This window comes from Apis dorsata, unplaced genomic scaffold (assembly GCF_000469605.1).
Source record: "Apis dorsata unplaced genomic scaffold, Apis dorsata 1.3 scaffold_58, whole genome shotgun sequence".
Taxonomy (NCBI): Eukaryota; Metazoa; Arthropoda; class Insecta; order Hymenoptera; family Apidae; genus Apis; species Apis dorsata.
The window spans coordinates 409,781-423,538 of NW_006263358.1; the positions used below are offsets into that span (position 1 = coordinate 409,781).

The window sequence follows — 13,758 nt, forward strand, 5'->3', positions numbered from 1 at the left end:
GGGAGGAGGAGGAAGAGGAGAAGGAGGATCGAGCACGGGAAAATATTCAACGAGGTTAGCGGTCGGTCAAGCTATTAAACGAAGCTCCGGTTTAAGGACAATTCAATTTAGCGGGCGGATTTAAATAAAAGAGAGAGAGAGAGAGAAAGAGAGAAAGAGAATGGGAGGAACTGCAATTACCTCGCACGGACAGCTGAACAGCATACATCATTTTGGGCTCGGTGTTCACCTGGCATTCGTACTTGCCCGAATCCGTCTTCCTCGCGTTGTCCAGCCTGAGCGTCCACGCGTCGCTACCCGGTGTGTGCAGAGGTCCGAATCTCGCGTCCGAGCTGAACAGGGTGTTTCCTGACGTGAGAATGTGAAGGTCCCTGCTTCTCATCCAGGACACCTGAAACAAGGCCAGCCAGCACGTTGAAATTACATCCTGATGGAATTACCGTCGCATTAAACGACGGAATTGCCTCGAGGATGATTCTTAATTACTTTGCGCCAGGAACATTTAAAAGGATTTATAAAATGATTTAAAATCAACTTCGAGCTGGTTTCGAAAATTATTATAAATTCATTTCTCTTTCTCTCTCTCTCTCTCTTTCTCTCGGCTTTTTCTTTCGTCAAAGAATTCATTTTCAAAAATACTTTTTTAATTGTTTTCGTTCGTAAGTACAATTTCAATGGAAACGCGACAAATTACGCGAGAATTTGTCAACGCGACGACGCGTCATTTGGGGTGGTTCGACGGGGTAAGCGGGTACGAGCGCGGTCTCTAAGCCCTTTTAAAACGGTAGCCCGAAGGAATGCACACTCGCGCTCGCGTAAATCAGCGCTCTCTTACGACTTATTTCCTTGCCGCCTAGCTACTTCACACCCGTGTTACGAGCGACGTAATACATAACATAGTAACGTGTTACGACGTCGTTACCTTATGGCCGAGATAAAGGATAGGGACTGTTAAAAGAAAGTTGGGAACGAAAGGGGTGCGAAGGGGGTGCGATATAAGGAGGAATTTAATGGAGCGACGCGTGAAAATTTCTTTCGTTTTGAAGGGGAGAAAGGAGTGGAAAGTTGGAATACATCCTCGTAACAAATTGTGTCCTTGTATCAAAGAGGATTGCCGCGATTATCAAGTTTATGCGCGTATAATTTTATTAACCTCGTCCTGTTTTTAACTATTTTTATCGTGGCCAGCGACAATAACTCGGGAGGTAATTCAAACGCCAGTCCAACTTAATATACGATACGATTACTCTTTTCTTGCCGGTGGGAATAAAATGGCGATTTTCTTGTCGCTGGAAAAGTACCATTAATAAAACGCAGCAATGAACCGGTCCGGCGGTTCTCTGTTCCACGGCCACCTTTGACATATCTTATTGCTCCGGGCTAAATAATTAATCCTCAACCCCTTTCCACTCCACACATACACAATTCTGGTTGGGGAGGAAGGGGGCGAGTAATGGAAGTTTACTGATTACTCGGTTCAAATTCACGAGTTTCCTCGACTCGCGAACTATTTCCTACGCTTTCATCAATTCTTATGATGAGTTTTCTTTCTACCATCGAATGCATACAGGACGAACAATTTCATCATTTATTGCCAAACGAGGATCTCGTTCTTCGTTTCCTTCCCCTTCTTTTCCAAAAATTGAAAGACTTCGATTTAATCGTCGAATCGTTAAAAAGAAAGAAAAGAACTAGACTAATTGACAAACAACAAACAATTCCTTAATAACAATGTATCCCATTGAAGCAAGACAACGACGTTTCAAAAAAAAAAAAAAAAAAAAAAAAAGAAATAGAAGGAATGTAGAAGAGCAGAGGTCTATGTAATTCCTTCTGATTATCCATTCTCTTTCGAAAGTCTGTCTCGTTCGTCTTGTTATGAGCAAAAGTTTGCAAAAGCGACCCTCTTGCTCGAGTGGCGGGCGTAACACCGGGAGGATGCTCGAGAAAGGGATGCGCCGCGCTTTTCCCCGTCGCGATTAATATTTTCTCGCGATCTTGAAGAGATGGAAGAACCATTTTGAAGAACGAACCGATGGGGAGCGAAGGACAACGACGACGTTGACGTCGAATATGGTCACTGAACACCGCCCTTATCCGATGCTCGTATTTTTCAACGTTCGACCCGTTCGCAAACGGGTGGGATATTAGATATCCGGTTATCGGGTTGCAGTCATTTCCGATCTGCATCCAGAGTTACCATTTTATCGATCGTTACACGAGAGAGAGAGAGAGAAAGAGAGAGAGACACGAGTGGGGAAAAAAGCAAGGACAGGATGAACGATCGAATCGAATGATTTGTTTGGGACAAAAAGGGGGGAAGAAGAATGAAATCGAAATGGCGGAAAAGACGAAGAATCTAAATTGCGATCGATTCCGCCCCCTCTCTCCCCCACCCCTTCCCGATTTTTAATAATGTCGTAGAATCGAGGGAGGGGGAAGCGAGATCGGGAAGTCGCTCGACGATGTTTTCGTTGCGAAACCGGAAAGGGGAGAGGGGGATGCAATAATCCGGCAGTGACAAAAAGAGATACCAATCCCCTGCCTCGGATACCGATTCATCCATCCGTAGATTTATCGTTGTTATTAAAACAAGCGTGGCGATACCGGCCATGCTCGCCGGACGGGAGTAGATATTATTCAGGGTGTGGAACAAAAGAAGCTTGGATTAATCGGTAATTAAATCGATGCCGGGCAAACCACCGATATACACACGCTACCAATTTTTTTTTTCCGCACTTTCTCCTCCCNAGGATAATCCTATCCTGGATGATGGAATCTTTTTTCGTACATATTATTATATATATGTATACTTCTCCCCTCCGTCTTCGTTTCATCAATTTCAAGATCATGTTCGCACCTCCTCCGTTTAATTTCAATCTTGGCATAGAACGACCTCCCTCCAATCCCTTTTCGAGGAAAACAATCTTCGAAAAAATGAAAGTCGCGGGGAAGGGGGCAAGAAGAAAGCTTGCTCGACTCGGCTCGGCTCGGCTCGGCTCGGCTCCGCTCGAAGAGGAATCGATTGGAGGTGCGGCGAGGAGGGGGTCTATGTGGAAATCGGGTTTGGACGTAACGAGAAGAAAATTCAGCGCCGTGTGCGGCTGATTTATACAATAATAACGTAAGCGGCACACGGGGGAGGTCGTAATGGTCCACACGGGTGGGATGCAGTTTAGCGGAGGGGGTGGGTCATAACGTTAGGGAGGGGTGGGAAGAATGTACGGCGTGGCAGGGGCCCCGGTGTATCACGGCATTTGGTCGTATGCCAGTTTACTCGAGTATACGATTCGCCGTGCGAGGATGGGGGCAGAAATAGAAGCGGCTTTGAGGTGGAAGGCGAGCGAAGAGGAGAGCAAAAGATGGAAAAACGGTGCGCAAGGGGATGTGTTTGCCCGCGCGGGGAGACAAAAGGACGGGAGCAATATACGGGAGCCGACATAACCGCTTTCATCTGCTACGTCGACACCGGAACCGGATAAAAATGCAACCTCCTACCAAGTCGTTTCACCGCAACCTTACGAGCCTCGCTGCTCGTTCTACGCGCTCCTCTCTTCGAGGAGGAACTACCTTATGGCCGCCATTCGCCTCGCAACCCCCGTTTGGCCGGGGGATCGACCGTACGTACGCCACCGACACACCGATTCTTCCCTCCGCTCGAGCGTTTCTTAAATTAGACCACGTTTCCGCGTCGCCGCGAGCAAATTTCCCTCCTGCTCCCGGATCCCTTGTAAACGCCCCTTCTCTTCTCCGCGCGAAATGAATCTTTTTGAAACGAATCCGGGAGGAGGGGAAAATTCTTTCCTTCCAATTCCGGGAAGGAAGAAGAAGAGGTCGAAGGAGGTTGACGCGGAAGAGAATGCGAAGATGGAGAGTTGGATTAACGGATTAACGGATTGCCGATTTTTGGGAGGAATAGTTGTGAAAAGTACGAAATCCATCGAAAGAAAAGAAGGGTTTGGAGAGGAATGAAATCGGAAGGCGCGAGAGATTTTGCCTGTACAGGGTATATATTTGTAACAGGTGGTAGAGGAGGTAGATTCGGACCCTGAATAGAATTTGTTGGCGGAAGACTGCTACCACGTTTTCAAGAAAGTTCGGTTTAGAGAGTTCGCCGAGTGTGAATGTAGTTAATAACCGAGTCTCTGACTTCGTCGAGAGATTGTTGACTTTGAAGTAATAATCTCGGAGTTCGATTCTGGAGCGAGCTGGCTGGCGAGACGCGAATCTGGGACAAAACGAATTCTGCGCGCCCGATTCCGATTTATTTTCTTCGATTAAATTTCTCTCGGCCGTGTTTCGCTCTTCTCGAAACGGAAGAGGAGGGATGAGAGAAATTGAAAAAGTAACGAGGTGTTGTTAAACGCGATTCATCCGCGTTCGTTTTCGACGCTCTTCCACATTCTAACGCGTTCATCTCTCCGTTGGAAACGGACGTTGGAAGGAAGTTTCACGATGAATAATGTGTAACTTCCTTTTCACCCCTTCCGCTTGCCTAAGTGGGGAGAAACTGAAGTTGCGGATGGGGGAGGGGAAAAAAGTTGATGGGTTTCAACGATGAACCATTCGAATCGTACAATCGAATCACTGTTCTTCTTTGGCTAAATTATTTACTCTCTTTCCAACGGTGGTGAGAAGGATAAGAATTGCGCTTCCTTCCGGACCACGATACCATTATCCTCGCTTTTGAATCGAATCCGCTCGATTCCGTCACGGATTTTCCCTCTCGCCGGAACTTTTCGATGAATGGAGCTTGTCGGATGATTCTTCGACCCGCGATTTTTCTCCGTCCGAAAACACGAATCACGAACTCTAATTTTTCATTCGTTAATTGTTCGCGATTGTCGAATAATTTTATGGAATTATTCCTCACTTTTTACCCCTTGCATGGATATTTCAACTTACTTTCAATTCTTTCATTCTCTCATCGAGGAATTTTATATTTCAGAACGAATTATAATAACGATATATTTAATAATAATTTTCGAAACTCACATATACATACACGTAATATAACTGGGACATTTCCTCGCGTTTCCACTTTTTTTATATTTTTTTTATATGATCTTCTTTAAGATAAAATCAATGAGATTTATCGCGAAGCAAGACACTATTAATGTTCGAAGTACAGAGGGAGCGTAGAGAGGGAAGTCGATAATTTTTTGCGTCAACCGATACGAAAATGCTCGCCGTCCGTTTTTTAATCCGATTTCGTTTATCGAGAAAAGTCGAATATCGTTCGTGAAAAAAATTGCGTCGCCGACGCGAGAAACGACATACACAGGCCGTCTATCCGTCAAAGCGGATTACGCGGGCCGACCAGTGCTGCTCGTTCGTGATTTTTTTCCAGCTTTCGACAACCACGACGCTTTCGAAATCGTCGAAGATCGAATAATTAACTCGGCGTGTATCGATTCTATTCCCTCCGTGTTCATTCAAGTGTTGCAACTGTATACGCGTTCACGCCACTGCGTGAAAAAAATCAATCGAGACTCTTTTTTATTCTTTTATCCCCTCGATACGAAATTTTATTTCGTCGCTTCATTTTTCAGAAATGAAGGGGGAAAAAAGAAGAGGAGGGGAAAAAGCGAATTGTTTATTTCGAAAACGAGCGGTATAAAAGTACATCGAAGACAGATGACGATTCGACCTAAAGCTCGTGGTTATTCGATTATCGCCAATTTTTTTAACGAGCATATCGACACCGTCGATGATGAAATGTGGGCGCGGTCACATAAACCTGACCCCGACTAACCTAAACTAATCGGTGACCAACAACGGTCCCGGGTCACTGAGCTTTTATCGATTACCTTTCTTGCGCTACACGTTGCTTTAGCCTAGACGGTAATACCGTTCGATTAACCATACCCTTCTAATGTCTTGCTTCGTGATTCGAAAGGGTTTAAAAATAAAAAATCTCGAAAACGATCCAATCTCGCCACGATCCATCCCACGATATATTTAAACCTGCGAGTCTGCGAATTTACATTCGAAAATTTAAACGTAATTCGAAGGAAGAATTCAAAGGAGGAAATTCAAAGCCAAGGCGAAGATTTCGACAAAGATTCGAAATCTCTTCTCTCTGCTTGTACAAGGATAAGATCCCGAGGAGTGGCTTTAAGTCAGTCGTAAAATCGAAGGTAGAAAGACGAACACCGTGTTCCTCGTTCCGTTCCATTGGAGAGAATTCGAAGACACAAGGGTCATAGAAATGGCGTTCTGGCTGTTTGCATGCACGCAACCAGAAACGATTGCCATTTTATTCCCCTTCGAATTTCAAGGCGATTTCCATCCAGTGATCGCGATCCCTCCGATTATTCTTTGCCTAAATTACTTCATTTCGAATTTCTTCGCCTACTTTTTTTTCTCTCCCTCTTAATTCACCATTTCAATCGTACGAAACTCTCGGTCACAAGTTTCATCACGTCCCTTTTTGTCGCGTACAACAATAGTGTCGATTCAATTAATTCTCTTTCTAAAAAAAAAATCACATTTAAGACACGTTAAGAGAATCAAATACGAAGAGTAAAAATTTTCCGAGGAATCTTTGCGACGAAGAGGAGAGGAAGAGGAGGAGGAAGATAACCGAAATCTTTCACTTGGGATCTCTTGGTTTCTCGTTCTTTTCACATCCTCCTTCGTTAATATTTTTCTCGAATATAAACGCGTAATATATCCTCCTTTTTCGCGCGATCGATTGAATTTCTCGGTGTGAATTTAACCGTGTGGGTTTAACCGTGAGAAGGAGCGAGCGCGTATCGTGAAATTTACATTTCAAATTCGTGAAAAATAACGGAGGATTTCTCTTCTCCTCGGGAGTGGTATTCTCGGAGGTCGAGGGGGACGTGGTTGTTCGCGATAAGTAACGTTCTCAGGGGGAGGAGAAGTCGCGCGAGAAGTTTGGAATCGGGTCGAATTATCGTCATCGTCATCGCTGACATTCCGTACGGAATCCGGCCACGGAAAGAGGGGAGCATTTCGCTAGCGAGAATTATCCCGAGTTTTATTACGCTTCCATCTAGGCCATGAATTTATTATCATCATCGCGGCTCTACAATCTCGCAGCTCAAGGCGCGTATTAATTTTTCAGCTTGTTGTGTGCACGCTCTTTTAAAAGATTTCATTAGTCTAAATAGAGAGGAAATTAATGCTACAAACGAGGAGTTATATAAATGCTACGCAATTATATAATACCGATGGATGATCTTCCCCTCCCTTTCATCCTTCCATTTCGTCTTTGCCTCGCTTGAGAATGCGAGAGTAGATACGTTGAGAAGGCGAGACAGATAAAAAAAAAGAGATCTCGCATCCATCGCCACGATTCGATCGCGAAAGAAGAAGCTAGAGACTCTCTCGTGAATGAGAATTAAAAAGAGTGATCTTTCTTCTCGCTTGGTGGATGATGCAGCTTTGATAAACGTGCAAGGAAAGCGAGAGGAGAAAGGGAGAAGGGGGGGAGGGAAGGAATCAAACTGTCGACGCAGTTTCTTAGCGAGCTAACTTCATTAGGACATCAAAGATGTCTTGCCGGGGCGCGTCGCGAGGATTGTAGTATTATAAAGTGGAGGGAGGGCAGCGAAGAGAAGAAAGGGCTGAAAGAAAAAGAAAGAGGAGGAGTATCGTCCCCTTGATTCGCCTGAAGCGGATAGCGATGGAAAGTGAATAGAAGTGGATCGTAGTAGTGAGCCAAGCTGTGGCGATTACGTCACAGAGAAAGTGCGTGAAGTGAATTCTGCCGGGTAAATGTATTTTCTTTTTCCCTCTTTTTGCCCCCTTTTCTTTTCTTCGCTCTGAGAAGACGCGAAATGTCGGACGGACGTGGCTTTTTTTTTTTTTTTTTCTTATACTTTATATATCTATATAAGAGAGAAAAAGAGCGTGAATGAATGATAAAGATCGTTATAACAATCGTTAAACGCTTTCGTCGCGCAACTAGTACGTGAAAAAGGCGTGAAACATAAGGGAGGGATAAAGGTGATGGCGAGGGTGATGGCAAGGTTCTGAAAGGGTTAGGTGGTTGAATCCAGCATGGCTGCCTGTCGGATATAAATGGGGAGGGAGGGGGTGGGGAGGAGGGCACAAGGGGCTACGCGTGCACCCCTCACGAGTCTTGCATTTTGCATACTGATGAGACCGCTTTCGAGCCACTTCACCTTCCATTTCCTTTCTTCAACTTCTTCAGTCTCCAACGTCTTAATAATTGGCGCGAGGAAGGAAATTCTTCTTCTCGAAAAGTCATCGAGAATTTGATCGTCGCGTTTCGTCGTTCCATTCTGTTTTTTTTTTTTTTTTCTCTCTCTCTCCTCCCCTTTGGCTGTTTCAACCGTTCCTTTTCGAACAAACGAGATTGAATCTGTGTGAAGTGATGCGCATGAAATGCTTCGAATTCAATTACATAGGAGAATTTTACATTTGTTTTTTGTTTTCGTGAGCGACTCTCGTGACCGAATTCTTTTATATGAGCGACATTTTGCGGTTTGACTTTTCAAATCTGCGGGATCGAGAGATCGTTACGCGGTGCATTACGCGCGAATAACGCGATTATTCAAAAGCATGTATAGGGAAGATTTAGCGTCTCTCTCGCTATTCTCATTCTGTTATTATATAAATTATTTCGTCGAAATTATTTCGCGAGAAAATACCGATATAATAATTAGACGATCCGAGATCGACAATCGGCATAACGTGACAGTAAGTTGTAGAAGGAATTATTGTCTTTGGATTTGTCTTTTACGGTTTATTGATAAAATATTTCTTGAGATTCGTCTTATTCACGACGTTTTTAATGATGATTTTAATTTAACTTTTAATTTAACCGATGATAATCAGCGGTAGAAAAAAATACTTTTACTTGTGCATTGTAAAAATACGCTTTATAGATTATAATGAGATTTTATGCATCCACGACGTCTCTGAATGGATAATGAATATTCATCTGTACAATTCGACACTAACAATAAGCGATTAACGTTAATAACTCGAGTAATTTCACGTCTATTTAATTCGAAATTACTCACGCCAAAATTATATTATTTTGTCATGCGAAAGTACCAACGATTGAAAATATTAATATGATTTCCAATAGAAATCGTATTAATAAATATCGGTCGTTGCTTTTTTTTTTCTTCGTTCAATTAGGACGATGAAAATACCCGATGAAAAACAGTCGTGTTCTCCTCCGAGTTTCTTATTCTTATTAATTTCCACCGATAATTTTTCTTCGATGGATAACAAACGTCTGACAAACAAGAAATTCGCGATCGATTGGAAATTATCCAGGGAAACACGTGTGCAACGTGTCCCTACGCGTCGTTTATTTTCCACAATTGTGCATCCCTTTATCGTAATTACTTATCAACTTGATCTCGATTCATCGAAATGATGAATTTTCTTCGTTCCTTCGAGTAAAGTAAAGTAGTTTTTTTTCTAGCATATATAATAAAAGTTGTTGAAATTTTCAATTTCAATTTCCCAAGTGTTCAATAATGATAAAGAAAGGAAGGAGTAAAATTGTGTGTAAAAACAATTTTCGCGTTTTTATAATATCTCTCGTGTCCTGTACAAAATGCAGCTTTTCCCTCGAGGATCTTTGAACGGTGTTCAAAAGTGGAAAAAATAAGAAGGAAACGAAAAATACGCGAAACGAAAAATAGACAAAGGAAGGATGAAAAAGGGTTTACGAGGTGGAATGTCATTGGAGCGTTGTGTAACGTGTCCGGGCTTATTTTTCCGCGTTCCAAATTGCACGGTCTCGGGCAAAGAATGACGGTTGTCGCCTGATTGCTCGGTTGAACGAATGAAATCCACGAGGTGCGTGGGTGTCGAGTTTCGTCCAGCGTTGACCAACAGCTGGATGCACGCAATTGTCGTAAATTTGAAAAGTCATTTCTTTTTTTTTTTATTTTTTTTATTTTTCTTTCGTTTCGTTTTTGTTTTGCGTTAAAAATCCGCGAACAAAATGGAAAGGGAGAGAGAAAGAGAGAGAGGAGTTAGGATCGCCTGTTATCCCGGTTTTTCGGTAACAAGGGGATAAAATTGGAGCGAAACTGGGAAAAGGGAAATTTGTCTTGATAGAGAGATTCGTGTCATTAATCGAGTAAACGAAGCGGTTGAACGTTTGATACGGCTGATATTTTTGAGTAATGAGGACGACATTTATCGTTTCGTCCCGCGGGCAAGGCATCCACGTTTCAGCATGGAGCGCGGCATCGACACACGGATGGAGAACGAAAATTGCGTGTCAGAGCGGAGAGATAGAATATCCGCCGGCCCGCCTATGAATTTTTATTTTATACGCTTTCAACGTTTTCAAGCTGGGAATAGGCTACAATTTTTCTGTCCCGTCCGGTAAGTGGCTGTCCGGTCTACCGATGGCGTTTTCCACAATACTGAATATCTGATGGTTCCATCCATGGTGACATTGAAAAAGTCGAATAATCTGGACTCGAAATAACAGCCTCGATTTTCGCCTCTCTTCGCGCTTCTTTCTTTCTTTTTTTCTTTCTTTCTTTTTTTTTCACGCATCTCTCATATTCCCAACAATAATAACGAATAACTTCCATTTAATGAATTTCGCTCAATTAAAAATTGTTATCGCGTATCGGCGTCAATTACGACCAATCATCGATATGGTATATACGAAGAATGTTGTTGTAAACAGCGCATCGTTTTTCCGCTCTGTAACTTGTTGATTATTAATTTCGACGGCGTGCCGCCACAAACGAAATGAAATAAATATTTCGATATCGATGATTCCGTCGGAATCAATTCCATCTCAATTTCCGATAACTGTTCTCCGTAAAAATAACTAGTAATTAATAAAAAAAAAAAAAAAGAGAGAAATAAAACATTATCGAAGAAGATTGCACAATTTCGAAAATATCAATTTACCGATAGAATCAAGCTCGAACAATTGGAGATGAAGATAAGAAAGCAATGGAAGACGTTTGTCATTTTGGATCCACTTACAGATACATCTCCCCTTCTAAGATCCGCCGTTAATTATCGTCGACGAAATTCCTTGGCTAAGTCCAGTAAACCTGACTTAAGGCAAACTCTGTTCCACTTTCGTTTAAAATTTAAGCAGAGCTTCGAACTCGGCTTAGGGGCATCTTCTGTTTCGGCTACGTGTAATTCACCACCACCGATTCTCCGCCGTTACTTTAACGCCATCGTATCGAGAATTCTATCGAGATTAGACGATCGAGAGTGCACGATTACGTTGGTCTATCGTTATTATTTGTCCCACTTTCTGTACGAGCGCTCTACGATCAACTTTCGAACACGTTCGATCGTTCTTTCCTATTATTCGCAAAACTTTATCATTTTCTCTTTTTTCCTTCGGATGGAAGCTCGAAGATGAAACTTTTGGATCCGCAATTCTTTCGATTAGAAAATATTCTTTTAGGAAGAGGAGGAATAAACGAGGAATAAAGAAAAGGATTTATTGTTTTTTCGTAATTTCTCTTTCGAAGGTTAAACTGTTTGGTGGTGGGGAATTTTTTTCGATGATCGATACACGCGTTACGTTTCCCAGTCGGCTAACTCGACTGGAAAGTTGAGAAACCGTCTCCCGTTAAGTAGGATAAAGAACACCGTCGGAAGATTATGAAATATATCTGCCTCCCATCGTTTGTACTGTATTATTACGATGAAAGAGGATTACCCAATAATTTTCCGGAGACTGAATACCAGGATCATCTGCAAGAATCCGTTGACTCAAGTTATTTCTCGTCTATCCCTCGTCCTTCCCCTTAATTCTTCCTCCTCGTTCAACGTTACCCCCTTAACAATCACGGCTAACAACAATTCCATTAAAGTCTCTCGAGTGCTCTTTCAATTTGCAAAGCTGCGCCTAAATTTTCAATTATGAATAAACCACTGCGCCGAGAAAACATTGAGAAACTGGAAAGGTTTTTCGGAGGAGAACAAAGTTTCCTCCGGCGAAAGGGGAAGGGAGAAGAATCTCGTAAAATTTTCGAACTAACCCGAGTCCCGAATCAAAAGAGGGGTGGGGAGGAAGGGCGAGGAAAAATGAATACGAAACTATTTCGCGGCAAGAGGCAACTTTCTGCCATCCTTCCCCTATCCATCAGCGTTTCACCCTTTCTCCCCTCATCAAGCGCGAAAATCGCGAGCGAAGTTTCAATTTTGCATTCGACCAGCTCCACCAACGAGTTTTCCACCTTCGAACGCGTAGCCCCCGGATAACGCGCCGGTCGATGCGCTTTCACGCTGCCAGCGGAGCGGGAGTTAAATTTCAAAGGAAACTCATTCGAAACTTCGATGCCGGCCAAACGCGGCCGTGCCTTGGAAAAACTACTTTTGTGCCGAATACCCGCCTCGGCATACCTCTCTGCCCTCTGCCCACCTTCGGCAAACTCCTCATCCTTTCGGCATCCGCGAGGAAGGATTGAAAGGAGAGGAGGATCTCTGCTACTGCGTTGGATATTTCAAAACCAGATGCTTTCGAGGGGGGGAAGGAGGGGGCGAAGAAAGGATCCGAGGAAGAGGCAACAAAGGCGAAAGGGCTTGGAACGCGCCTCCGCGGTATGCCGTCCTGATACAACCCGCGAGAAAGATCGATGAACCACCCGACTTCCTTTCCAACCACCGGCGCAGCGACACCTGCTCCCCAATTGCACAACTTTTCCCGCCAACTTCACCCCGCTCTTTGTTCGCGGTCGCTCTGGACACTCGTGCTCCCCGTTCAGAATTGTACGCGTGAATTTTTTTTATGGGAAGCGCGATTTTTATTGAGAGAAATTTTTCACGATTCTTTTTTTTCTTTTTTTTTGTTTTGGTAAGCAAAAATTTGCGGAAGGGAAGAAAATCGGATTTAAATGAGATGAGTTGATATCAAGTTGTTCGAAACTTTGGAGAGAAATTCCATTTTCTCGAATCGACGTGAGGAAACCGCAGCATCCCCGAAACCCGCGATCCCGACGATGGCAAAGGGTAAACGAGAATCGATCGGCGTCGATAAGGGCGTTTCGATGGAAATTCGCATCGTTACCCGGAAAGAATTTCCCGAATTCTAAGCCCCTCCCTCGTTCGTTTAACCAGGCATTTCGGCCGAATGGAAGAAGAATCCAATCGCGACACGGAACGAGGTGAAGAAATAAAGAAAGGGTTTGGAGGGAGGATTATCAAATCTCGTTTCCCTTTAACAAATTTCCTTCTTAGCTTTCCTTTCGTTCGGAGCGGGAGCATCAACGGCATCCCCCGGCTCGGTCGAAAATCCATGGAACGAAGTTGAAACGGTCAAAGCACTTTCAACCTCTCTGCCTTCCTGATAACCAACCACCGAAAAAGATCGATCATCATCCGCATTGAAATTCTCGTTCTCACGGGATTTTCCTTCCCCCCCTTCCACCTCCTTTCCCCTCTTCCACCTTGGGAGTTGATCTTTCTCGTTTTTCCTTTTCCCCCGTGTGATTCTCTCTTGATCTCGTCCAAAACGTATAAAACTGATCCGGTGGCAAAGCATCGTTCTTAGAAAACAAGGAAACGAGAGAAGAATGGGCGAAGAAATGGGAGAAACAAGAGGAAGTAGGGGGGGGGGGAGAAGAAAGAAGGGCTGCCACGAAAAATTCATTTCACTTTCCCATGGAACGATCCCTCCCCCTTTTTTTATTCACCCCTGCAAATCCAGGATCATTTGAAATCAACCCACGGCCATGTCCACCCTCCCTTACACCAAAAGTCCTCATCTGTTCGAAAGCTACGATATCCACGCTGGCTGGCTATAAATATATA

At 43.6% G+C, this 13,758-nt stretch overlaps 1 protein-coding gene across 2 annotated transcripts in view; it reads right to left on the minus strand.

The window, feature by feature from the left end:
• Positions 1 to 13,758, minus strand: part of LOC102674289 — an 89,846-nt gene that overhangs the window by 14,491 nt on the left and 61,597 nt on the right. For both annotated transcript variants that reach the window (XM_006609551.2, XM_031515193.1), the window contains exon 4: positions 181 to 391. In XM_006609551.2, the coding sequence (XP_006609614.1) occupies positions 181 to 391 (211 nt within the window). The remainder of the gene's footprint in view (positions 1 to 180; positions 392 to 13,758) is intronic.